This window comes from Eumetopias jubatus, unplaced genomic scaffold (genome assembly GCF_037043125.1).
Source record: "Eumetopias jubatus isolate StellerSeaLion01/CBP00866 unplaced genomic scaffold, mEumJub1_p1.0 scaffold_5, whole genome shotgun sequence".
In the NCBI taxonomy this organism is placed as follows: Eukaryota; Metazoa; Chordata; class Mammalia; order Carnivora; family Otariidae; genus Eumetopias; species Eumetopias jubatus.
Window position 1 is genome coordinate 31634442 of NW_028274811.1, and position 25857 is coordinate 31660298.

General features: G+C 40.7%; 1 protein-coding gene and 1 pseudogene across 2 annotated transcripts in view; one reads left to right on the plus strand and one right to left on the minus strand.

The window, feature by feature from the left end:
• CDC25C (cell division cycle 25C) overlaps positions 1 to 21535 on the minus strand; it is a 30333-nt gene extending 8798 nt beyond the window's left edge. For both annotated transcript variants that reach the window (XM_028103582.2, XM_088023268.1), the window contains exons 1-8: positions 21342 to 21535; positions 20547 to 20752; positions 19528 to 19625; positions 18819 to 18864; positions 17206 to 17239; positions 17001 to 17090; positions 15550 to 15648; positions 12193 to 12348 (exon numbers count right to left, since the gene is read on the minus strand). In XM_028103582.2, coding sequence (XP_027959383.2) covers positions 12193 to 12348; positions 15550 to 15648; positions 17001 to 17090; positions 17206 to 17239; positions 18819 to 18864; positions 19528 to 19625; positions 20547 to 20740 — 717 coding nt within the window. In that variant the 5' untranslated portion in view covers positions 20741 to 20752; positions 21342 to 21535. The remainder of the gene's footprint in view (positions 1 to 12192; positions 12349 to 15549; positions 15649 to 17000; positions 17091 to 17205; positions 17240 to 18818; positions 18865 to 19527; positions 19626 to 20546; positions 20753 to 21341) is intronic.
• A 485-nt stretch (positions 21536 to 22020) lies between these two features.
• Positions 22021 to 25506, plus strand: LOC114209506 (uncharacterized; annotated as a pseudogene).
• Positions 25507 to 25857: the final 351 nt, after the last annotated feature.

Sequence of the window (25857 nt, forward strand, 5' to 3'; positions counted from 1 at the left end):
TCACAAGTTTCCCAGTTCTCAGAAGCTGGGGTTGGGGGGGGGGGAACCCAGGACCAGCTGGCTTAGATTGCATTCAACATCTACCCATTAGAGACTTTCCTTCTTTAAGGACTCAATCAACGCTTTCAATATCTGGGAGTTTTAAGCATTGAAAAGGCCAGGAAGCAGAAAAGGAAACTTGCGAAGCTCAGTTCTACCTGCAGATTTTATAAAAAGGTTTAAATAAATAATCATTGTTTTGTAAACTGAGGAGACATCACCATTGCCTCATGGCCTACACACTCTTCAACACACATAGACTTGCTTCTGTTTGTACCACTCTACCGCTCTTGTCAAGGTTCTCAATGATCTTCATTTCATGTCACCATATCTGACAGTCACTTCTTTAGACATCTATTTTTCTGAACTTCATAGTGGCGTCCACTGAGTTGGCTACTGCCTTCTTCCTTGGCTTCAGTGGCACCTCCTAGTTTAGTTTAGTGCTAGTACAGGCAACCCCTTAACTAAAAGAACCATGATGATTCTACCTCTCTGTTGCTCCTTCTCAGTCTTCTTTGTTGGGCCTCCTCACCTACCAAACCTCTAATAGATGTTGGATTCATCAGGGTTAGGTCCTGGCCCTTTTTTATCCCCTCACTTTTGCCTTACATGATTTTTTCTACCTGTGAATTCAGATTTTCCCTCTATACAGATGACTCTCAAATATTTATTTCCAATCAAAACTTCTACTTTTATTTCCAGATTTCCATATCCACATACTTGATTGACAATTTCTGAGTACCTAATAGGTGAGAGAGCAGTGAATAAGGGAGTGGGAGAAACAAATATATGTACTATGAGCTTTTATGTAGTGACATGTTCTATAGGTAAAAAATAAAGGAGAATGAAAAGATAGGAAACATATTTGGGTGGAAAGCTTGTCAGGAAAGGCCTTTCTGATAAGATGACATATGTGGAGAAATGAGACTAAATTGAGGGAAAAAATCCTGTTTTGCCTAGGGGAAGAATGTTCCAGGCTGAAGGAACAACAAATGCAAAGGCCCTGGTGAGAATAGCAAGGCCAGTAACAACCACATTTGGTATGGTACCACTTTGGTATGGTACTGAAGCATAAACCAGCTAAACCTAACAGACATCAACAGAACACTGTACCCAACAATAGAATGTACATTCTTCTCAAATACACATGAAATATTCTCCAGGATAGATCATACACACTAGGTCATAAAACAAGCCTCAATAAATTTTAAAGGACTGAAATCATACAAAGTATGTTCTCTGACCACAATGGAGTCAACAGAAAAAAAATCTGGAAAATTTGGTTAGGTGGAAATTAAACAACACAATCCAAAATAACCATTGGGTCAACAAAGATCTTAAGGGAAATTGGAAAATACTTTTGGATGAATAAAAATGAAGACACGGCACAGCAAAATTCATGTAAGGATAAAGCTAAAGTAGTGTTTAAGTGAAAATTTACAGCTGTAGGGGCGCCTGGGTGGCTCAGTCGTTAAGCATCTGACTCTGACTCAGGTCGTGGTCCCAGGGTCCTGGGATGGAGCCCCACATCGGGCTCCCTGCTTGGCGGGAAGCCAGCTTCTCCCTCTCCCACTCCCCCTACTTGTGTTCCCTCTTTCACTGTGTCTCTCTCTGTCAAATAAATAAAATCTTGAAAAAAAAAAGAACAAAAAATTTACAGCTGTAAAGGGCCATAACAGAAAAAAGAACAATCTCAAGACAATGACCTAACGTTCCATCAAAAAAGAAACTAAATCCAAAGCAAGCAGAATCAAGGAAATAAAGAGTACAGCAAAAACTCAATGAAGTAAAGAACAGAAAAACAAAACGGAAAACAACAGAACCAAAAGCTGATTCTTTGAAAAGATCAACAAAATTGATAAACTTTTAGCTAGACTAACCAAGAAAAAAAGAGAGAAGACTCAAATTACTAAAATTAGGAATAAAAGAGGGAACATTACTAGCAATTTTTCAGAAATAAAAAGGATCATAGGGGATACTATGAACAACTATATACCAATGAATAAGAAAACTCAGATTAAATGGGCAAATTCCTGAAAAGACAAAAACCACTGAAACTGACTTAAGAGGGAACAGAAAATCTGACCAGACCTACAAAAAGTAGAGATTGAATTAGTAATTTAAAAACTTCCCACAAAGAAAAGCCCAGGTCCTGATGGCTTTACTGGTGAATTTGCCCTAACATTAAAGGAACAAAAACAAAAAAAAAACCACACCAATTCTACACAAATTCTTCCAGAAAATTTAGAAAGAGAGAATTCTTTCCAAATGATGAAAGACATTACAAGGAAAACAAAACACTAATAATTATATCTCTCATGAACAGAAATACAAAAATCCTCAATAAAATTTCAGTAAATCAAATCCAACAACATATAAAAAGGAAAATACATCATAACCAACTAATGTTATCACAGGAATGCAAGGTTGCTTTACCATTCTAAGATCAATGTAATTGACATATTAATAGATTAAAAAAAAGAAAACTCAGATGATAATCTCAACAGATGCAGAAAAAGCATTTGACAAAATCTATTATCTGTTCCTGCTAAAATCTCTTAGCAAACTGAGACCAGAAGGGAACTTCTTCAGCCTGACAAAGAGCATCTCAAGGAAGCCATCACTAGAGATGCCTGGGTGGCTCAGTTGGTTAAGCAGCTGACTCGATCTCAGCTCAGGTTTTGATCTCAGGGTTATGAGTTTGAGCCCTGCATTGGGCTCCATGCTGGGTGTGGAGCCTACTTTGGAGAGGAAAAAAAAAGAGGGGGCACCTGGGTGGCTCAGGTGGTTGAGCATCTGACTCTTGGTTTCGGCTCAGGTCATGATCTCAGGATTGTGTGGGGCTCCCTGCTTAGCATGGAGTCTGCTTGAGATTCTTCTTCTTTTTTTTTTAATGATTTTTATTTATTTATTTGTCAGAGAAAGAGAGCACAAGCAGGGGAAGTGGCAGGCAGAGGGAGAAGGAGGCTCTCCTACTGAGCAAGGAGCCCGATGTGGGACTCAATCCCAGACTCCCGGGATCATGACCTGAGCTAAAGGCAGACACCTAACCGACTGAGCCACCCAGGCATCCCATCTCCTTGAGACTCTTTCCCTCTCCCTTCTCTGCTCCTCCCCCTACTTGCGCTCTTTCACTTTCTCTCTTTCTCTCTCTCAAATAAATAAATAAAATCTTTAAAAAAAAAAAAAGAAACTCATAATTAACATCATACTCAATGGAGAAAAACTGGATGCTTTTCCCAAAAGATCAGGTACAAGGCAAAGTGTTCTCAATCATTTTTAAGATTGCAAAGGAGTGCTGATACCAAAGAATTGGAGAAGTATTAATCTAGGAGAAAGGGGAAAACTGCTAATACGGGAAGGAGAAAAAGAGAGCAGATTACTCCAGGAGCAGACAAGAGGGGATGCTTCCATGCGACTCAGGGGTTTTGCAAAATCTTTACAATGACCTACAAGGCCCTAAATGACCTGTCCTGCTACCTACTCTCTGGCCTCATCTACCACTGTGCACCTGCTCACTTTGCTCCAGCCACACTGGCCTTTTTTCTGTTCCATGAACATGCCATGCACACTTCACTTCAGAAGTACTGCATTTGATCTTTCTTCTGCCTAGAAAAATTCATCCCTTCTGATTACTGTTTGGCTCCCTCACTGCTTCAGATGTCTGTTCAAACAGCTGCGAGGTCTTCTCTAATCTATACAACCTATCAGAAATATCAATTCCCACTCTACACCAGCCCAATCCAGGTACTCCCTATTCTCTTTACCCTGCCTTTTTACCATAGTATTTTACCAACTGTCATATTATAAATGTATTTGTTTATCTGTTTCCTCCTGACTAGAATGTAAGCTCTACAAGAGAATGGACTTTACTGTGGTGTTGTGTTCAGTACTGTATCTCCAGCATTACTGAATGAAGGAATGAATGAACAGGAGAAGTGCAGAGGGGGTGGGAGCTTCAGATAGGAGGAGGGACACTTATGCAGTATAACAAGAGGGATGGCAGTTATATGGGTATAAGAGCAGATAGGATGCTCTATTTGGTGAGAGAAGAAGGTAGTTTTCTTCTGACTGCTTCTGTTTTCCCTTTGAAATAAAAACACTTCAAATTCAACATGTCTAAAGTCATCCTTGATCCTATCCCTCCTTTACAACCTGTCTCTTCTGTATCCAAAATACCTTCTGAATCCATCCATTTCTGTCTCTGTAGCCACCTTAGTCCAGACTCCGACCAACCCCCCCTGAGACGACGCAAGAGCTTCCTATCTTACTCCAACCTGCTTCCAACGTACCCCCTCCTTCGAACTCTTAATCCTCTCTAATCCTTTCTTTATCCAGCAACAAGCGTGGTCTTCATAAAACAAACCAGGTCCTATTATTCCCCTGCTGAATATCTTCTAACGGCTTCCCAATGCACTTAGAATAAAATCCACACACTCACCATAGCCCTAAGGCCCTACATGATCTGTCTCCTGCTTGCCTCTTCTGTCCCACCTCAGGCAACTCTCCCCCTCCCTCACAATGGCTTCTCAGTTCCTTGTACACACCAAGATCTACTCAACCTTGGGACCTTTGCACCTACAATATTCCCTCCTCATGGAATGCTCTTGTCTCCAGTCATGTCATGTACGACCAACTCATCCAAGTTTGTCTGGGACTTTCCCAGTTTTAGCACTGAAAGGCCCAGGTCATAGGTGCCTCCTCAATGGCAGGCAAACTGGGACAGTTTATCAACCTGTTCTCAACTAAATATCTCTTGCTCAAGGAGGCCTTTCCTATTTATTCCCATTTATTTATTTATTTTTAAGGATTTTATTTATTTATTTGTCAGAGAGAGAGAAAGAGCGAGCACAAGCAGGGGGAGTGGCAGGTAGAGCAGGCAGAGAAGCAGGCTCCCCACTGAGCAGGGAGCCCAATGCGTTACTCAATCCCAGGACCCTGGGATCATGACCTAGGCCAAAGGCAGACACTTAACTGACTGAGCCACCCAGGCGCCCCTATTTATTCCCATTTAAAGGTCCCCTTCTATTAGTGTTTATCTCAGTCCCTTTTTTGTTTCCTTCATTACACTTAGACAATTTGCAATAATTAAATTATCTTGTCTCTTATGGCAGTCATTTGTAATTTGGCTAAAATTGGAGATTTAGTAAAATCTCAAATTCAGTGGGAGGTAGCCCTGCTTCCTGATAAGGAGGCCAAAGGGGGACAGATATTCCCTTTTCCATTCTCTTATAATCAACCAGATATTCCTGACTGGACTTTGAAAATCGAAGAATAACAAAAAAGCACAGGGCTGGCTGAGTCTTTTTTATGGTTGCAGCGTCACAGTAGAGAATATAGTAGGTGGGAACAAATGGTCCTGAGCAATACAGTCCAGCAGCAGGATGGATTACCTTCTGGGGCAGGGGGCCAGTAATGGTGACACTGAGTATCCAGCCAGTAGGTGGTGACATCCAAAGCACAATGACCCCACAGCAGCATTTGACCAGGCCTTACCTTGTTTTCCAGCCTTCCTGGTAATTCTGAATTCCTCAATACCCTCCAGAAAAATCCCTTTTCTGCCTGAGGTAACCAGAAATCAGTTTCTTTTATTTGCAACCAAGAACTCTAACTAGAACATCTATTAACCTGACAAACCTGAGTTTGTTGTTGTTGATGTCTCCTTGACAAGAATATGAACTCCAAGAGGTCTTATAAACCTAGTCTGTATTGTTCACCATTGTATTACCACTGCCTAACACAGGGCCTAACATTTAACAGGTACTCAATAAATATTTTTTAAATGAATGCATCAGAAATCACTAAGGTTATACAAATCTCCTTGCTTTATCAGGTATCTATTTCCATTTAACATCAAAGAGATAAACCCAATAACAAAAATCCCTACTCCTTTTCTATTCTAAAATCTACTGCTCTGCATATTCTTATACAGTGTGCCCTCAACTGAAAATAATGCTATAAGAGTCACAATGTATTAAAATGAGCACAGAAGGGGGTGCCTGGGTGGCTCAGTCGTTAAGCGTCTGCCTTCGGCTCAGGTCATGACCCCAGGGTCCTGGGATTGAGCCCCACATCGGGCTCCCTGTTCTGCGGGAAGCCTGCTTCTCCCTCTCCCACTCCCCCTGCTTGTGTTCCTTCTCTCGCTGTCTCTCTCTCTGTCAAATAAATAAATAAAATATTTAAAAAAATAAAATGAGCACATAAGGGAACTTAATATTTTTTAAACACCAAAAAAATACCTCAAAAAAACCCACCTCACAGCCAGATGCTATTCTTCTATGTAAACGAACAAAATTTCCAGATTATTTCCTGAGGTCAGTCTATTTTAAACCTACTCTTCTATACTGTCTATCTTACACAACTCAGAATGATGTTTCTAAGATGATGAAAGACCTTCACTAAGGAAAGATTCAATCAGGTCCTCTGTACTGTACTTATCATTTCATAAAAGAGATTAAACACATTAGATAAATTCTCAACAATAAAATTGAAAACAAAAGATTTTCTTTTTAATCAACATTAAATTTAATTACTAGTTAACACTAGTTGAGACTTAACTGTATAAGCTACATTTTAGAAATATGAAGACTAACATATATTTTAAGAGCACCACTAAATGTTCACTTTACATTGCTTTTTTTTTTCCTGTAGAAGGCCTAGCAACCTTTCCCCATGCTAACTATCCCTAAACTTGCTGTTTTTCCAGATCCACCCTCCATTATCAGTGAGTCCTCAAAAATGTTTGTTTCAGGAAGGTCACTGTCAATTCTCCCAATACCCATCTTGTCTCTTTCAGATTATATCTTGGTTCTCTTTTTTCCCCACAAACCAATGACATTAAAACAGGATTTAATATTGCATTATATAGCAGGGTGCATCAAAATCACTTGGAGGGGTTGTTAAAACAGACTGGTGGGCCCCGCCCTCACAGTTCTGATTCAGAAGGTCTGGGATGGGGCCCAGAAATTTGCAATGCTGAGAAATTCCTACCTGATAATGATGGTGAAGCTCCAGGGACCATACTTTATAGAGGGTTCTAGATCTGACTACCCATTACAGTAAAACCAATGACACATGGTTATCTGCAATAGTTAAAACTCAAAAAAATTAAAACTTCAGCTTCTCAGTGGCACTAGCCACATTTTAAGTGCTCAAAAGCCACGTAGTGGTTACTGTATTGGACAGATATCAAGCATTTCCATCATCTCACAAAGTTTTACATAATAGCAGTGTTCTAGATCACATAGTTATCATCCTTCCTAACACTTCAATCCCAAATTCTGGGTATTCAACCTTACCAAACCTACACAAAAAGCAAATGTCGGGACGCCTGGGTGGCTCAGTCAGTTAAGTATCCAACTCTTGATTCTGGCTCAGGTCCTGATCCTGGGGTTCTGGGATGGAGCCCTTGTAAGGCTCCAAGCTCGGTGCAGAGTCTGCTTGGGATTCTCTCTCCCTCTCCCTCTGCCCCTCCCCCTGTTTGCTCCCTTTTTCTCTCTCTCAAATAAATAAATAAAATATTAAAAAAAAATTAAAAAAAGCAAATGTCATTATTACATGTTCCTGGGACAATTTTTACCTCCTAAACATATTCAGCAAAAGACACCATGATAATGGGGCACCTGGGTGGTTCAGTTGGTTAAGCAGCTGCCTTCAGCTCAGGTCATGATCCCAGGGTCCTGGGACCGAGCCCCGCATCGGGCTCCTTGCTCAGTGGGAAGCCTGCTTCTCCCTCTCCCACTCCCCCTACTTGTGTTCCTCTCTCGCTGTCTCTCTGTCAAATAAATAAAATAAAATCTTAAAAAAAAAAAAAAAAGGACGCCATGATACTGCTAAAAACACCAGCTCGGGAGTCAGGCAGATCTCAGCTTAAAACCTGACTCTGCCAATGGCTAACTTTGTGACCTTGAGTAAGAGCCTTTATCCCATGGTCTGATGTTCTCCTCCTAAAAGGGTATAATACTATAGAAAAAAAGGGGAGAGAAGAAAGAAAATAAAGCGGCATCATACTCCTATTTCAGGATTGACATAAAAATTAAATGCAATGATGGATATAAATAGCTCAGCACACGGTGCCCAGTACAAGTAGTCAATAAACGGAACCTATTATTACATGCCTCTCATTTTTCTTTTCCACTCTTGTCTCCCAAGACACTACTCAAAACACTAAAACCCAGACTACTTCTTTCACCACACTCATACTATGTTCTGAAAACTGAAAACCCTTCAGAGAGGGACTTCATAACTTTTCAAATACTTGCACTAAGCTCCTGCACTCCACATTAGCTTCTGGGAGGGAGGGAGGGAGGGAGGGAGGGAGGGAGGGAGGGAGGGAGAGAGGGAGGGAGGGAGGGAGGGAGAGAGAGGGAGAGAGAGAGAGAGAGAGAGAGAGAAAGAAAGAAAGAAAGAAAGAAAGAAAGAAAGAAAGAAAGAAAGAAAGAAAGAAAAAATCTGCAACCATCTTCTATTACTCTACCACCAAGAATTCAAACTTGGCACATCCTCAAACTAAAATTACCCCCAGCTCTCAAAAGTTTCTAAACTTTTGAGATACTCCTTCCTCCTCGGCAACTTTCAACCACATTGCTGTTCTTACTTTACTGAGTCTACCCAGTGAGACATTTGGCTCCTTATCTAGGCTTTGATTCATCATCATCTACTTTTCTGCCTTTTTTTTTTAAGATTTTGTTTATTTATTTGTCAGAGAGAGAGAGCACAAGCAGGGGGAGCAGCAGAGGGTGAGGGAGAAGCAGGCTCTCTGCTGAACAAGGAGCCCAATGCTGGACTCGATTCCAGGACCCTGGGATCACGACCTGAGCCAAAGGCAGCCGCTTAACCGACTGAGCCACCCAGGCGTCCCACTCTCTGCTACTTTCACCATCATCTATGCTAACTCAACCCCATACGACTTTTTCATCTGCCAATGGCAACCTCCAAACCTCACTTAATCATCCCTGGAGTTCCAAGTTTCTAATCTTGCTTCTAGACAACAGCACACTATGCCATGCAGGTCTATCACATAAAACCTTACAAATGTCATTTTATTAGCCTTTTAATAATTTCCTCTGTGGTTTCCAAAAGTTGATTATAACATTCTCCAAACTCTTCAAGACTGTCACCTAACACTCTCCTCTGAGTCATCAGATTACTGCAACTTCCACTTTGCTAAGGACATCAAGGCCATCAAGCATCCCTTCTCTACCAGTCTTTGTAACGCCACACATTTTGGTCCTTATACTACAGTAATTAAGCACTTATACTACACTACATTATAATAATAAAGCATTAGTAATTGGCAAGTATTGTTCTAAATGCTTATGTACAATTAACTCATTTAATTGTCACAACAACCTTATGAAATAGTTATCAAAACCTTTTCTTTTTTGTAGATTAACAAAGTGAAGCATGTGGGACGCCTGGGTGGCTCAGTCAGTTAAGTATCTGCCTTCAGCTCAGGTCATGATCCCAGGGTCCTGGGATTGTGTAAGGCACTGGGCTCCTTGCTCAGCAGGGAGCCTGCTTCTCCCTCTGCCTGCCACTCCCCCTGCTTGTGTGCTCGCTCTCTTTCTGACAAATAAATAAATAAAATCTTAAAAAAAAAAAAAAAAGAAAGAAAGAAAGTGAAGCATAGGGAAATCATAGGACTTTACCCATACCGTTAAAGAGCCAAGTTACAGAAGTCTGGATCCATCTGTTACTTTCTAGACCAATATGTTCCATGGACTCCCATGCTCTTGACTTTTCCATGTAATCCCACATAATCTCAAAGTTGCCCTTCAACAGGGGCTAGGAATGGTGATCAGACAGGGTTAGCCTTAGCTGTTATGATTTAATTTTTTTTCAAGGAAAATATATTCAAGTATGATTTGTGAAAAAAAATGTATAAAATGACTTACTACAAAGGTATAGTAATCAAAACTATAGTACTGATATAAAGACAGACATACAGACCCATGGAATAGAATAGAGCCCAGAAATAAATTCTCATGTATATGGTCAAGTGATTTTTTTTTTTTAAGTAGGCTCCACACCCTGCACAGAGTCCAACATGGGGCCTGAACTCATGACCCTAAGATCAAGACCTGAGCTGCGATCAAGAGTCCAACACTTAACCAACTGAACTACCCAGGTGGTCGAATGATTTTTGATAAGGATGCCAAGGCGAGTCAATGAAGAAAAGACAGTCTTTTGAACAAATGGTGCTGGGATAAATGACTATTCACATGCAAAAGAATGAAACTGGACCCTTACCTAAAACCACACAGAAATATTAACTCAAAGTTAACTCAAAACCCAAATTTAAGAGCTAAAACTATAAAACTCTTCAAAGAGTTTGTTTGGGGTGATGAAAAAGTTCTAGAGATGGATAAGCACAATCATAACAACATGAACTTGATTTGATGCCACTGAACCATACACTTTAAAAGGTTTTTTAAGATTTTATTTATTTATTTATTTTAGATTTTATTTATTTATTTGAGAGGGAGAGAATGAGAGATAGAGAGCACGAGAGGGAAGCGGGTCAGAGGGAGAAGCAGACTCCCTGCTGAGCAGGGAGCCCGATGCGGGACTCGATCTAGGGACTCCAGGGTCATGACCTGAGCTGAAGGCAGTCGCTTAACCAACTGAGCCACCCAGGCGCCCTGAACCATACACTTTAAAAAATGGTTAAAATGGTAAATTTTATGTATATTGTATTTTATCACAATAAAGAAATGTATAAAATTAATAAATATATAAAACTGACCCCTCTGTTCATGTCCTAGCTCTCTCCTTTCTGATTCCTGAATGATGTCATTCCGAGTCTATCTACTTCATTATCAGTCTCCTCACGGGTTATCACTCCTTCTCTACAAGCTCTTACTCTCTGCCTTTAAACTTGGAGTCTTCATTTTCTTTTCTTAATTTTTTTATCTTTAAATTTTTTTATTGTTACGTTAATCACCATACATTACATCATTAGTTTTTGATGTAGTGTTCCATCTTCATTTTCTTTTCTATGCAGATGGTCCCAAAATGTACATTTCCAGTCCTGATGGCTCCACTCCTCATTCAGGATTTCCACTTAAATTTCCTGTTAACGCCTCTAACTCAAATATCCAAAAGAAAACTTATTCCCTTTGAATTACTCCTTTTCAAATTCATTGTAATGTCAGCACTGCTCCAGTTACTCAAGTTAAAGTTAAAAGCAGCACCCTACTAAACTTCTAGGTCGTTTTTCATACCACTCTGTCATCCATAGCACTTTTGACAATCTGTCATTATCTTGGGTATTGGTTTGCTTACTTACACTATCTTCTAGACTAGAAAAAATATAAATACGAGCTCCATGAAAGTTAGGAATCTTGACCATCTTAATCACAACCCTGTCCTCGGTTCTGGTATAGCACCTGGCACATATCAGTCTCAACAAATATTTACCGAATGTTGTTACAGCTTACATTTGTTTTTATTAACAACAATAAAGTATGCAGAATACTATAAACTGCATTTAATACTTAATCATATTCACAACAATCCTACTGAGGAAGTATTTCTCATTATTATGCTCTCTGTTTTATAAATGAGAAATGAGCTTTATACTGGTTAAGTGTCTTTCTCATGCTCATAACACTAAATAAGGGAATGAAGACTAGAATCCAAGGACTCAACTATATCACATTTGCCTATTTAATCAATAAATTTAAAAAAAACACACTCCTACACATATTTGTTTCAAAGAAATGAAGTTGATTTGGAAATGCCAAAAACCTCAGAATCTATCTTTGGCATATCAGTACATGGCTAATAAGCCACAGGCTTCAGGTATGCCTCCCAGGGACACAGGAAGGATATATTGTAAAATAACTAAAAAATCATGCTAGGTATGTTCCATACATTACTATTACTCTGGGGGCATAACTTATACTGAATTACATTGATAGTGATGTACTCAAACTACTAACTGGAACCTTCTCACCCAGCAGTAGTAAGAATCCCATGGTTACCAGATACCCTATCAGTCAGGTAGCCCTTAGAGTATAGAGACCATGTCTTCTTGATCTCTGTAGACCTACCACTTAGCACAGTGGCTAAAACCCAGGAGATGCACAATATTGTTTATTCAAGAATGAAGGAATATGGGAAATGCAAAGATATCAGACAGTACCTTACCTTGGGCTCTTCCTGATCTTCCAGAGAAAAGTCCATCAATTCATTGGAAATCTCCTCTGCTTGATCTTCTAGTTCTGGATTTTTATCCAATTTTGGAAGTGTAGTAATGGGGCTGCCCAGATATTTCATTTCACTTTCCAAAAAGTTTCCATTGTCCTGTCAATTATATGGACAATATTAAAAACTATTCAGGACCCCTTACCTTCCATATACAAAAATTAATTCAAAATGAATCAAAGACCTAAACATAAAAGCTAAACCTATAAAACTCTTAGAAGAGAACAGTGGAAAAACTTCATAATATTGGATTTGTCAATGATCTCATTAATAATACACAAAAGCATGGGCAACATAAAAAAATGGACAAATTGGACTTATCAAAATTAAAAACTCCTGTACATCAAAAATACCACCAAGAAAGTAAAGACAATGTACAAAATGGGAGAAAATATTGGCAAGTCATATACCTGATGAAGGATTAATACCCAGAATACAAAAACACTCATATAGTGTAACACCAAAAATAACAAAGATTTAAAAATGGTGCAGCTGAGGGGCGCCTGGGTGGCTCAGTCCTTAAGTGTCTGCCTTCGGCTCAGGTCATGATCCCAGGGTCCTGGGATCAAGCCCTCCATCGGGCTCCCTGCTCTGTGGGGAGCCTGCTTCTCCCTCTCCCAATCCCCCTGCTTGTGTTCCCTCTCTCGCTGTGTCTGTCAAATAAGTAAAATCTTAAATAAATAAATAAATAAATAAATAATAAAAATGGTGCAGCTGAGGGACGCCTGAGTGGCTCAGTTGGTTAAGCGTCTGCCTTTGGCTCAGGTCATGATCCCAGGGTCCTGGTATCGAGTCCCGCATCGGGCTCTTTGCTCAGCAGGGAGCTTGCTTCTCCCTCTGCCTGATGCCACCCCTACTTGGGCTCTCTCTCTGTTTCTGACAAATAAGTGATCTTTAAAAAAATAAAAATGGTGCAGCTGATATGGATAACAGTATGGTGGTTCCCCCTCAAATTAAATATAGCATTATCTTATAATCCACCAATTCCATTTCTGGGTATATACTCCAAAGAACTGAAAGCAAGGATTCGAACAGATATTTGTATACCAATATTCATGGTAACATTATTCGCAATGGAAAGAGGTGGAAACAATCCAAATGTCCATCAGCAAATTAATGGATAAACAGAATGTTATACCACTAAGTGTCCAAAAGTCAAATCATAGAGACAGAAAATACACTAAAGGTTACCAGGAGCTGGAGGGAGGGAGGAATGGGGGAGTTATTTTTTTAATGGGTAGAGAGCTTCTGTTCTAAATGATGAAAAAAAACCAGAAATGAACAGTGGTGATGGTTGCATAACATTGTGAATGTATTTAATGCCTCTGGATTGTACACTTAAAAATGGTTAAAATGGCAAATTTTATGTTATGTATACTTTACCACATTAAAAGACACACACACACACACACACACACACACACACACACACACACACACAGGAAATTCTTCAGTAATTTACCATGCTCCAAGTCTTCCCTTTCTCCAAGAAATCAAAAATCTGAAACATGGTCAACCTAATCTACTTATTATGGGCTATGTTAAAATGACTTTTCCCGGGCGCCTGGGTGGCTCAGTTGGTTAAGCGACTGCCTTCGGCTCAGGTCATGATCCTGGAGTCCCAGGATCGAGTCCCACATCGGGCTCCCTGCTCGGCAGGGAGTCTGCCTCTCCCTCTGACCCTCTTCCCTCTCGTGCTCTCTATCGCTCTCATTCTCTCTCTCTCAAATAAATAAATAAATCTTTAAAAAAAAAAATGACTTTTCCCTAGGATTGAGATAGAAATGACTTTTCCCTGGGATTGAGATTAGACCCTAAATCCCTGGAGTTATCTTGAATCCACTGTCTATTAAAAGCAAGTGAATGCCTGGGTAACTTAAGACTCCTGTAGCTAAATGGACAAAAGACACAGTCATTTACTAGGTAAAATGTATATGGCTAATAATCACATGAAATCACTACTAATTGTTTTTTTTTAAAGATTTTATTTATTTATTCATGAGCGACAGAGGGGGAGAGAGAGAGAGAGAGAGAGAGAGAGAGAGAGAGAAGCAGGCTCCCAAGGAGCAGGGAGCCCGACGCGGGACTCAATCCCAGCACCCTGGGATCATGACCCGAGCCGAAGGCAGACGCCTAACCATCTGAGCCACCCAGGCGCCCCACTACTAATTGTTTTTAACATAAAATAAAACATTTACCAATCTAATTAGCAGTTAAAAAAATAGTAACATTTATCCAAAGACCTATAGATTGATCATGAATATGTAAATTCCTACAACTTTTTTGGAAAGGAATCTCACTATATGTATCAAAAATCTTAAAAATATACACTTTAACCTCGTAATTATAATTCTTGGTACTAATCCTAAAGAAAATATTTTGAAATATAGGTAAAGATTGATGCTCAAGAATTACATAATAGCATTATTTGTAAAAGCAAAATTTGGGTGCCACTAAGTGTCCAAAAATAGGGGTGCCTGGGTGGCTCAGTTGGTTAAGCGACTGCCTTCGGCTCAGGTCATGATCCTGGAGTCCTGAGATCGAGTCCCGCATCGGGCTCCCTGCTAGGCGGGGAGCCAGCTTCTCCCTCTGACCCTCTTCCCTCTCGTGCTATCTCTCATTCTTTCTCTCTCAAATAAAAATAAATAAAATCTTAAAAACAAAAAACAAAAAGAAAAAAAAAAAAAACAAAAATAGGGAAGTAGATTGTAAAGAAATGAGGTAAAATGTTGGGCGCCTGGGTGGCTCAGTTGGTTAAGCGACTGCCTTCGGCTCAGGTCATGATCCTGGAGTCCCGGGATCGAGTCCCACATCGGGCTCCCTGCTCAGCAGAGAGTCTGCTTCTCCTTCTCACCCTCCTCCCTCTCATGCTCTCTGTCTCTCATTCTCTCTCTCAAATAAATAAATAAAATCTTAAAAAAAAAAAAAAAAAAGAAATGAGGTAAAATGTTAATAGCAGTTTTCCCTCTATGAGGTAGCTATATTCTTTTTTATATTCCTATATTTTAAAATCATTTTCACAATGGGCACATAGTACTTTTAAAAATTGGGGGGAGACACATAAAAAATAAAGAATAAAACAGAAAAATTTTAAATGCCTAAGAATTTTTTTTCCTCCTTAAATTTAAACAAATAAAAAGATCAGGGGACATGTCTCCTCCCTTTTCTGGAGTTACTTCTCCAACCCCTTTTCTCACCCAAGCCTGCTTAGAAAAATTCAAAGGGTTATAAATGCAGATCTGCCACCCTATAATCCACAACGCCTCAGCAGACCCTTGATGAGGATGTTTAGTGACTCACCAGTAGAGAAAGGGGAGACATGTAAGGCCCCCCTGGTCTCTTTCGAAACTTCACGCTCCTGGGTGCCCACCACTCCGAGGACTTCAAAGTGTTGTTCTCCTGCATAAGAAAAACTACATTGGCTGGAGGAAGACAAGCGTCAGCAAGCCCTGCCAAACACATTTCATCAGATGAAGCCATGAATAACCCTCACAAAACACATTAAGTGTAATCAAGGTTGATCCTATATCCTGATGATACAACTTATGGTTTGAATTTGACGTATGATATGTAGATTTGCTTTGGAGGATACTAATTTTACAATCACAAGTAAAGGAAGGAAGAGGGGAGCCTGAGTGGGGAGGGGATGGTGAGATTTTTAAAAAAGTTATCAGAGGACAGTATCAAATCAAGAAAGAGCTGATTTGAACAGCCAAAAACATGGGTATAACTTAGTCAATGTGAGAAAAGAACAGGAGCTATCTTTTATAAATACTGACCTGGGGGAAAGGAAGGGAGGCAGGAAATAGAAAAATATGGCTAGAAAAGAGAATTAGTTGAAGGGATTATTTAGATAATTATCTTAGTGATTAGGTGGCTCTAAGGAGCCCAGTTCAACTTAGAACTGATGGAAGGGGGGCGCCTGGATGGCTCAGTCCATAAGCATATGACTCTTGGTTTCAGCTCAGGTCAGGATCTCAAGGTCGTGGGAGCGAGCCCTGCCTCAGGCTCTGCACTCAGCAGGGAGTCGGCTTGGGGATTCTCTCCCTTTCCCTTTGCCCCTCCCCTGCCCTTTCTCTTCTCTCTAAAATACTTAAAAAAAAAAAAAAAAAACCCAAACCAAAAAACTGATGGAGGGTCTGAGGCTCAGAGAAAAAGGCCCATGGCTTTCTTAGAATTCGGGCTAAGAAGCTGGACTAAGGGAGAAATAAGAAATAAAGTAAACCCATACATGAAGCCATGCAAAGAGTATGTTAACAACTTATGTACATTACCTTTTCCTGTTAAAAAAAAAAAAAGTTCTAAATTCCCAAACTACAGTAACAGATATTTTGTCCTTAAACGAATCAACTGAACATGGGTAATAATGTCGCCATGCAGTGGAAGACTTGGAGCTAGGTTTCTGTTCTAGGGTCAAACCTTAAAGAAAAAAACCATAAAGAATTTTTTGCCTAGGGGTGCCTGCATGGCTCAGTTGGTTAAGCCTCTGCCTTTAGCTCAGGTCATAGGGCTCCCTGCTCAGTGGGGAGTCTGCTTCTCCCTCCCCCTCTGTCCTTCCCCCCTTGTTCATTCTCTCTCTCTCAAATAAATAAATAAAATCTTAAAAAAAAGAATTTTTGCCTATAGTGATGCAGTTTGCTTGTCTGCACACTGAGACATAAGGGTTCTAGGTCTCATAATGATACTGGTGAGTTGCTCCCCTCACAGGAAGAAAATTGCTAAATGTATCTAGGTTTCTGTTTACCACTCACATTTTCTTTATTTGTGGATGAGCTACATATTGCATCTTTCTTCCTGTTGCCATGGTCCAAAGCATTTGGAGTGCTACAATGCAGCTGTGCCTACAAGAGAACATTTTCTGAGAAAATCCAGCATCATTGAGCCACAGGTGGGCTGGAAAGCCTCTGTCTCCCACCTGAGAAACAAATCCAAACCCAAGAAAGAGATGCTACTCACTGGGCTGCATTTTCTAAGGTGCTGTTGAGGATTCCTGCAGACCAAAAAAACTGCCAGTCAGTAAACTCCAAATACTGTTTGGTTATTTGTCAGTGGCTTGGGGCATCCCAACTTTTCCTTTCTTCCATGCAAGGAGCCCTATACCTAGTTGATGTGTCTCTTTCAGTAATATGTAGGGTGCTCTCTGGTAAATATGAAGATGTTGAGTGACATCCTGGAGATAAGGCCCTCATTTCTTGTGCATAACCATATATATAGACATACATCAAAGATGATGAGTTTGTCCTACATCTTATGTAGACACAATTGACTAATTTTCCAGCTTTGGCTATTAGAAGCTAATATCTATTTTTTATGCATTACTATCCTTCCTGCCAGGATTTTATCCAGGCTACATGGGTTAGGACATTTTAAGCAAGTCACAGAAACTAAAGCAATCCAAAGTGAAATTTTCACATGTATTATTAAAAACAATCATGGAGGGGCACCTGGCTGGTTCAGTCACTGGAGCATGTGACTCTTGATCTCCAGGTTGTGAGTTCAAGCCCCACGTTGAGTGTAGAGATTACTTAAAATCTTGGGGTGCCTGGGTGGCTGTCGTTAAGCGTCTGCCTTCAGCTCAGGTCATGATCCCAGAGTCCTGGGATCGAGCCCTGCATCAGCTCCCTGCTCGGTGGGAAGCCTGCTTCTCCCTCTCCCACTCCCCCTGCTTGTGTTCCTGCTCTCACTACCGCTCTCTGTCAAATAAATAAATAAAATCTTAAAAAAAAATAAAAAATAAATATAAAATATTAAAAAAATAAATAATCAAATAAAAATTTAAAAAGTCATGGAATGCTTTCACTAAAGCACTGCAGTGGCACCTAATTCACCTAAATATCAAAGAACAAAGTTCTAAGAAGATTAAAACAGTCAAATGGAAACCTTACAATAAGCCGAAGAAGTTAAGAAGTTGAATTAAAATTACTTTTCAGGGCAACCCTGTTGGGACCCCTCTCAGTCTTGAGAGCTTTTTCTGTATCTTCACTTAATAAACTCCTATTGCTTCGCTCACAAAAAAAAAAAAAAAAAAAAAAATTACTTTTCATTCCTTGAGGATTCCCCAGTTGAACATTTTAGATCTCCAACAAAGAATCTCCACGAATAATCATACTAAACATTATAAAATGCTTGGCACGTGCTAAATTTCATCCTTACAAGAGCAGTTATGAGAAGTTATTAGTATTATTTCCATTGTTATTTATTACAAATGAAGAAACTGAGGTCCAGTGAAGTTAAGAAACTCTTCAGAGTCACAGCTGGGCAAACAGTAAGCCAATGGAATCTAGATGCTCTAACATAGCCCTACTCACATGCAGGTAACAGCCGATGCCTAAACGTAATATGCCATTTTCTTTCATTTTTAAAATATAATATGGATTGTATGTAATGGTTAAAATGAACTATTTAGATCTGGGAAACTTAAAAAACCTTTCAAAGGAAGGATCAGGCTTTCAAGTTCACTTAACCCAAAGCAAAAGGTTCAATATTCTACAGAGTCTGCATAGGATAAAAATCTCTGTGCCAGTGCTGAAAAGGCTTTAACGTGGGGTTCGTTTAGCAAAAGAACTTACATCCCAGTTAAATATATTTCCTGAGGTCCTTTAGAATCCAAATGACCTGTAATCAGATATGAAGAGTTATTCTTATTCATGCATCCTGTCTTTTCTTCTGGTTTTCTTCATTTCTTAATTTCAAAAGCTGATGTTTTGAACACAAAGGCTCTTGATAGGTACTAAGTTTATGGTACAAGGTACAAGTTCATGAAAACTTAAGAATTTACAAAGAAAAAATGCTTGGAAACAGTGCCCTAGCCTAAACAACAGAGATTTTTCTTTCATGAGTAGAAAATAATGTTTATCATTCAGGAAATCCGAAAGTAGAACAAATACTAAAATGGTTGACTAGTTACTCCTTTTGGACTCAGACCCTACAAAAACACAAGAATTAGTTAGCAAATATTTATGTTTGTTTCTTTGCCTTTATTGAGATTAGAGTAGGGCATAAAATATCTCGTTTTAACTACGGCTTTCATTCCTACCCTCAGTTAGTCAACAAAATATTCCTTCCTGTCTAAACTTTTCAAATGCAAAGTAACCCCTATTAATGATATTACATTTCTCTTCTTGGCTTCTCATTCTCAAAAACCCACTAGGTACTCACAGAATTCCAACTTCAAGGATTTCTACCTACTTTTACCACCTTCCATATCTATCCAACTACCCTGTCCTCTCCCTTAAAAGCTGTTCTTTCCTTTGAGGCCTTTACCTCCCTTCTCCTTACCAATTTCATCAATGTCTGCAGAAGTGCTAAGTTGATTGGCAGACATCTCTCCACCACCGCTAAGATTCGAAAGATCAAGGCAACATTTTGGGGTTCCTCTATTGAGACATAATAGTACATCAAGATTCCTATTAGGTTGTAATACCCTTAAAAGGCAAAGATCACATTATGCTCTTCATCTGAAACACCCCTCAACAGTCATTCACACAATCTAAACAGTATCCAAATAAATCTAGCTGCTTTTTGGCAATATTTCAGAGTAGGCTGAGAAAAATCTCCCACTTTTCTCTACTCCAATAATTTGCATGCCATTTCCTCCCCACCAACATAGTAAGACAAGTAATTTTTTTAAAATTGAGGATCAAAGATTATTGGCTGAAGTCGGTCTTGACCCCACATCTTCTCCCCTGCACTGTGAGCACATAGATTTGATTTCTCCTTGGAGTCTCTAGTACTTCTGAGGTCTATAACTCTCCAACTTTGTTTGCTAGCTGAGGCATCAGAGCATGGCATGACCAGAATTTAAAGAATAATAGTAACACTAATATTAATACTAATAAAACAACCAACTCATATAACGCAATAGTTTTTGAAGACTTTTCCCAGACATCACAACATTTGATTCCCACAAGATCGTAGTAAGATAGGAAGAGATTGTTATTTCTATGTCACAAAAAAGAAACCTGAGACTCAAGGGTCATATGGTTAATGAAGGGCAGGGTTTAAAACTTCACTCCTGATCTCTGAGTCGGGACAATTTTCAAAAATAAAAAAAAAAAAAGGCTGGGGCGCCTATGTGGTTCAGTTGGTTAAGCGTCTGCCTACGGCTCAGGTCATGATCCCAGGGTCCTGGGATGAGCCCTGCCTCGGCCTCCCTACTCAGCGGGGACCCTGCTTCTCCCTCTCCCTGCTGCTCCCCCTGCTTGTGCTCTGTCAAATAAATAAATAAAATCTTAAAAAAACAAACCCAAAGACTATTCATAAAAGCAAAGGAAATAAGGTGTGAAAAGTGAATTTACCCAGACAAAACGCTTAGGTTTGCAGAATCACCAAAGAGTTTGTTCACTGGAGTTCTAGGGAGATCTGGACAGGTGGTAAAGGAAGTGTCTCTCTCCAGAAGCAAGTTTAATATCCTCCTCTGACGGGATCTAAAACTGGGTCCTGAGCTGAGGCGTCCCTCCTCTCCTGTGGAGGAAATGAGTTCTGCAGACATGGCCTCCGAAACCTAAGGAAGGAAGGAAGGAAGGGAATAAATAAATAAATAAATAAAACAAAACCTAGCTAATAGGTTAACATCATCTACACAAGCACCTCACAGGCTGCCCAGTTTTCATAAGCTCCTCCACCCTACCCAGCAGTGGCCCAGGGGCTCATATTGGAGGAGGGGCTTCCCAATCCCAACCGATGAATCTCAGGTCGGCCTGAAGGCGAAATCGCACGTGCCCCAAACGGCTTGGCCTTTTCCTCGGAGCCTGGACTTAACTGGAGGCAAACCTAAGACTTTTTTTTCCCCCAAGTCGGGTCTACAACTCAACGTGGGGCTCGAACTCACGGCCCCAAAATCAACAGTCCCACGTTCCATCGACTGAGCCAGCCAGGCGTCCCAAACCCAAGACTTTAAAAAAGTAATGAAAAGAGGCTTTCACTTGTTCGGGGGCTACACAGCTCGTGACTCAAGGCAAGGAAGTAATTCAGGTCTCTTAACTCAAGACAATAACTATTTAGGTCCCCTGAAGTTCTGTTTGTGAGACCCCGACGGGACTCTGAGGGGACGCTGGGGTCTCAGATTCCGGTGGAGAAGGCTCTGCGCTTACCTCAGGAAAAACGGAAGTGGAAAATCAGTCACAAGCGAAGACTTAATCAAAATTAAAAGAAATCTGAGGACGGGAGTCAATTAACTAGACTACAATTCTGCTTCTAGACAGGATAGGTTCGGGTCGAGGCTTGCGCTTCTCTCAGGAGAGGGTCGAAGTTATAGCCTCGGTGCAAGAATATCAACAGTCACAGGTCCTGGCTATTCAAACCTTCCGCCTTCCCAGTAAACCTATCCCATTCACCTCAAAGCTGCGCCAGCCAATCTGCGCGCGCCCGCCCAGACCCCCCCCCCCCATAGCCAATCGTTTGGCTCAACATCACCAGACGTGAGCTTGCTTTGGCAGGAACACAATTTGCCCCGCCCCTCAGACAGAGCGGGATGCCCATTGGCCCATCAGCGTTCAGCGAGCCCAGAGGTAAGCCCCGCCCTCCTGGGTGCCTGGCACACCATTGGCTCTCCCGCTGACCAATCGCCACAGCCTTCCCGAGCTCTCCATTCCCTTAGCCCCTCCAACCCCGGGAGATTTAAACTGCACTTCGTGAGCGATTATGACCCTTTAGGATATCTGGGGAGATTTGTTTGGATGCAGGGTGTTTTAAACGTTTCTCTTTCCTTGCTTCTTTCTGGTGTCGTAACGTCGGTCTTTTCCTCTTCGTTTTACTTGACTTCGGTTGGAAATGGAGCCTTCTCCACTGGTATGGCAGATGTTGAGACGAGACAGGTGTGTGTACTTATGCTGAGCAGCTCTGGCCCCTTCCAAGAGCGTTCCTTGTTCGATGTTTCTTTTACAGCGCAGCATCTCTTAGACGCTAGGTTATGTAGGATCAAGGAAATTTCTTTTGAGGGAAAGTGGGGGAATTGAATCATCTCTTGGCATAATCCTTATCACAGTCCAAAGAATTATAATCTTCGGTCGTTTATGGAAATTTGGACACTGATGAAGTGATATTAAAAAGTTATCCCTTTTTCCCCCTAAAGTTTATTTATTTATTTTTGTAATCTTTACACCCAACGTGGGGTTCAAACTCAGGATCCCAAGATCAAGAGTCCCATGGTCTTCTGACTTAGCCAGTGAGGAGCCCCAAGAATTTATTCTTTTATTTTAATGTTGAAGATTTTAATAATCGTGTGGGGGTAGTAGTGGGCATAGATGAAACAAGATTTGCCATGAGTATTAGCTGATGGGTAACTGGAGATCCATGATATCACTACTCTCAAAGTTTAACATGCATTCTAATCATCTGGAGATCTTGTTAAAATGCAGGTTCTGATTTAGTAGGTCTGGGTTGGGGCCCAAGATTCTGCACTTCTAACAAGCTTGCAACTGATGCTGATGTGGCTGGTCCTAGGACCATACTTTGAGTAGCAAAACATTATGCTGTGTTCTCTGTATTTTTCCATAATAATAAAAAATTTTCAAAATAACCTGGAAGCTCTTTAAAATGCAGGCCCCCAAAATGATGATTCAATAAATCGAGAGTGGGACCTAGGAATTATCAAGGCTCCCAGGGCTACTCATGCCGATGTCTTGCAGACCACTCTGAGAAACAAATCAGAAATGCAACCTTTATCTTTGAGAAACAGTTAAGTCAGAAATACAACATTTATCTGGTGTCCACATCTTCGTGGTGGTACAGTATAGTCAGCTAGGTTTTATCCTAAAACCCCTTTCATCTGTAGAATCTGCTTCCCCAGAAAGGAAGTGTGTGAAGAATCTTTGTACTCTGGGATTGAGATGGTGAGTGTGGGAGTCAGCACAGAGCCCTGCCATGCCAGGTGAGTTTGAAAACCAGACTGGGGGTTAAGGGAATGTGTGTGGGATGAGTTGGTTTCTGCTTTGATAACCGTAATCACACTTCATGGGGCCACCGTATACTTCCCCTGCAGGTGGGAGGTAGAGACAGATGAAATTGTTCTACAGCGGCGGCAAAAACAGATAGATTATGGCAAGCGCACACCTGGTTACCAGTGTTTTCTGCAGCAGGTCCCCAAGTGAGTGCAGTTGTGGGTGGTCACAACAACAGTGTCATCCAAGTGGCTTTGGTTCAATGTAGGGTGATGGAAAGATACTAGAATCTGAGTGCTCTCACAAATTTGCATCATTACTACAACTAATTCTCCTGCAATGTAGCCCCAAAAATAAATTTACAAGATTTTTTTTTCAAATGGAACAAATCATACCTGGCCCATGAGAGTTCTTAAAGTTCTATTCAGTTTGCTATGAAGTTTTTTCTTTCTAACCATTTTTACCTCATACCTCCAGCTGACTTTGCTAATTAGAACATACTTGCCTAATTACATGTTTCCATGCATATATGCAACCTAAATCTATAAAAAGGTAGTATGTATCTTAAAGGGATGTCAGATACAGTCTTTATATCTATCTTGACTTCTAAGAGAGTTGGAATACCTAAATTACCTCTCCCAGAAGAATATTAGGAAGTTTAGCGCTAATCCCATCTGAAGATTTATTTTTTCCTATTGAATTGAGGGCATTGGTCCTACCTGACTCTCAGGAAATCCCTGAGCCTCCGAATTCACTGTGATAAACAATGAGCTATGCCTATTTATCTTGACCTGAGTCTTACACATATTTGTCATTGCCAGGGCAAAGCGACAGCCAGGACTTCACCCTCAAACACCAAACAAGAGGAGGAGGTACAGCCGTCGCTCCTGGGATGCCCAGATCAGGCAGTGGAGAAGAGCCCTACATTCCTGGGACCCCCCCCAGCCAGCCCCTGCAGGGCAGGTTTCTGAGGGGTGTGTGCATTATTTTTGGTTCCTTGTTTGAATGGTGGACTGAGCCCCACCTCTCCTCACTTTGTAGAGATTTAGCTTTTACTGAAAAGGGAGAGTCTGAATGAGATGCATGTTCCTCTGACTCTGCCGCCTTCCTAGGCAGGGAATGGAGTGTCTCTTAGAGCCAATGGGTTCCACTCGTTTGGATGACCTCCTGGATGACTGGTTCCAGGTCCTGTAACCCTCAGTGGATGGAGACCAGAAGGGAGCCCAGGTAGTATCTTCTTCTAAAACCCATGGAGCAGGGTTAGAGATGGGGTCTGACCCATGAGGTAAAAATTAGGATGGGGTTCAAGGTAGCAGTTGAAAAAAAGAATAAAGGGGCGCCTGGGTGGCTCAGTTGGTTAAGCGACTGCCTTCGGCTCAGGTCATGATCCTGGAGTCCCGGGATCGAGTCCCACATCGGGCTCCCCGCTCAGCGGGGTGTCTGCTTCTCCCTCTGACCCTACCCCCTCTTGGGCGCTTGCTCTCTCTCTCTCTCTCTCTCTCAAAGAAAGAAAGACAGAAAGAAAGACAGACAGAAAGAAAGAAAGAAAGAAAGAAAGAAAGAAAGAAAGAAAGAAAGAAAAAGAATAAAAATGGGGTAGCAGGAAAAAATAGGACATGAATAAAAAAATCTGAGAACTGAAGGTGGCATAAGGAGATTTAATTGTAGTTGGTAATGGTGGGGAAGTTGGGCTCCATTGGAGGTTATTTTATACTTGATGAAAGGGGTATAATCTTCCTTGGAAATGAGGCCTCGAAACCTGACATGAAGCGTTTGGGTTTTTGTTTTTTAAGTCTGTTTATTTCAATGTTTTGCAAATGAGCCAATGCTAACTTATTATTCTCAATCACTGAACTTTATTAACTATGGTTAATAATAAAATGAGTATCACCAAGTGGTGAAGACCAAGGGCTTTAGAGCCTCAAGGACTGCTTTGTAATATTACCTTGGCCCACCACATGGGCAGTCAATCTCTCCGACCATTTCATCTGTCAAATAGGGAGATTTGTCTCATTTGATGATTCTAAGCAAAAAATGAGAATACATATTTAAAGTATGTAGCACAGTGCCTGGCACATAATAAGTGCTCCATAACAGCAATTATTGGAAACCATGTCTCCTATACTTCATGGCCCCTGCCGCCTCTTTTGCCAAGGGATTTGAAATGTGCAAGAAAATGTGCAGTGCATCTTCACTACCATTTTCTTGATAAATAGCTCACTTTGCCTCTACTCTTCTTTTTCAGTTTGCAGACTTGGTGGCTCCTGCCTACTCCCTTCCCTGGCTCTCTGAGGAAGATCCCCACCACTGGTTCTACTTACTAGTTGATCACAGTTATTTATCTGTCCCAGATTTGAGTGGGGCACAAAATATTTAAACAGACGTCTTTCAAGGGATGTGTTGCTAAGTGTAACGGAACGCTACTTCCCAATCGATTAAAAAAAAAATCTAAAACTGCCCTTAAAAGAGATCACAACACGAAGGCATTGTTTAAAACTTCTTTCCCCATTTTTGCCTGCTTTTCTAAACCTTCTTTGATAGCTGAGACTCAAATTTACGTAAGAGCCAGTAACCATTTAGCTGTTCCCCAACCTCTTCCCTACTAACGTCTACGTTCAGTCTTTTCAAAAAAGACTTAAACTTTGGCTGAGGTGGGAGGTGGTGGTAGTGGTGGAAATTTAATAAACGGTGGCATCCTCTTCCTGAAGAGGAAGTACATAGCTAACAA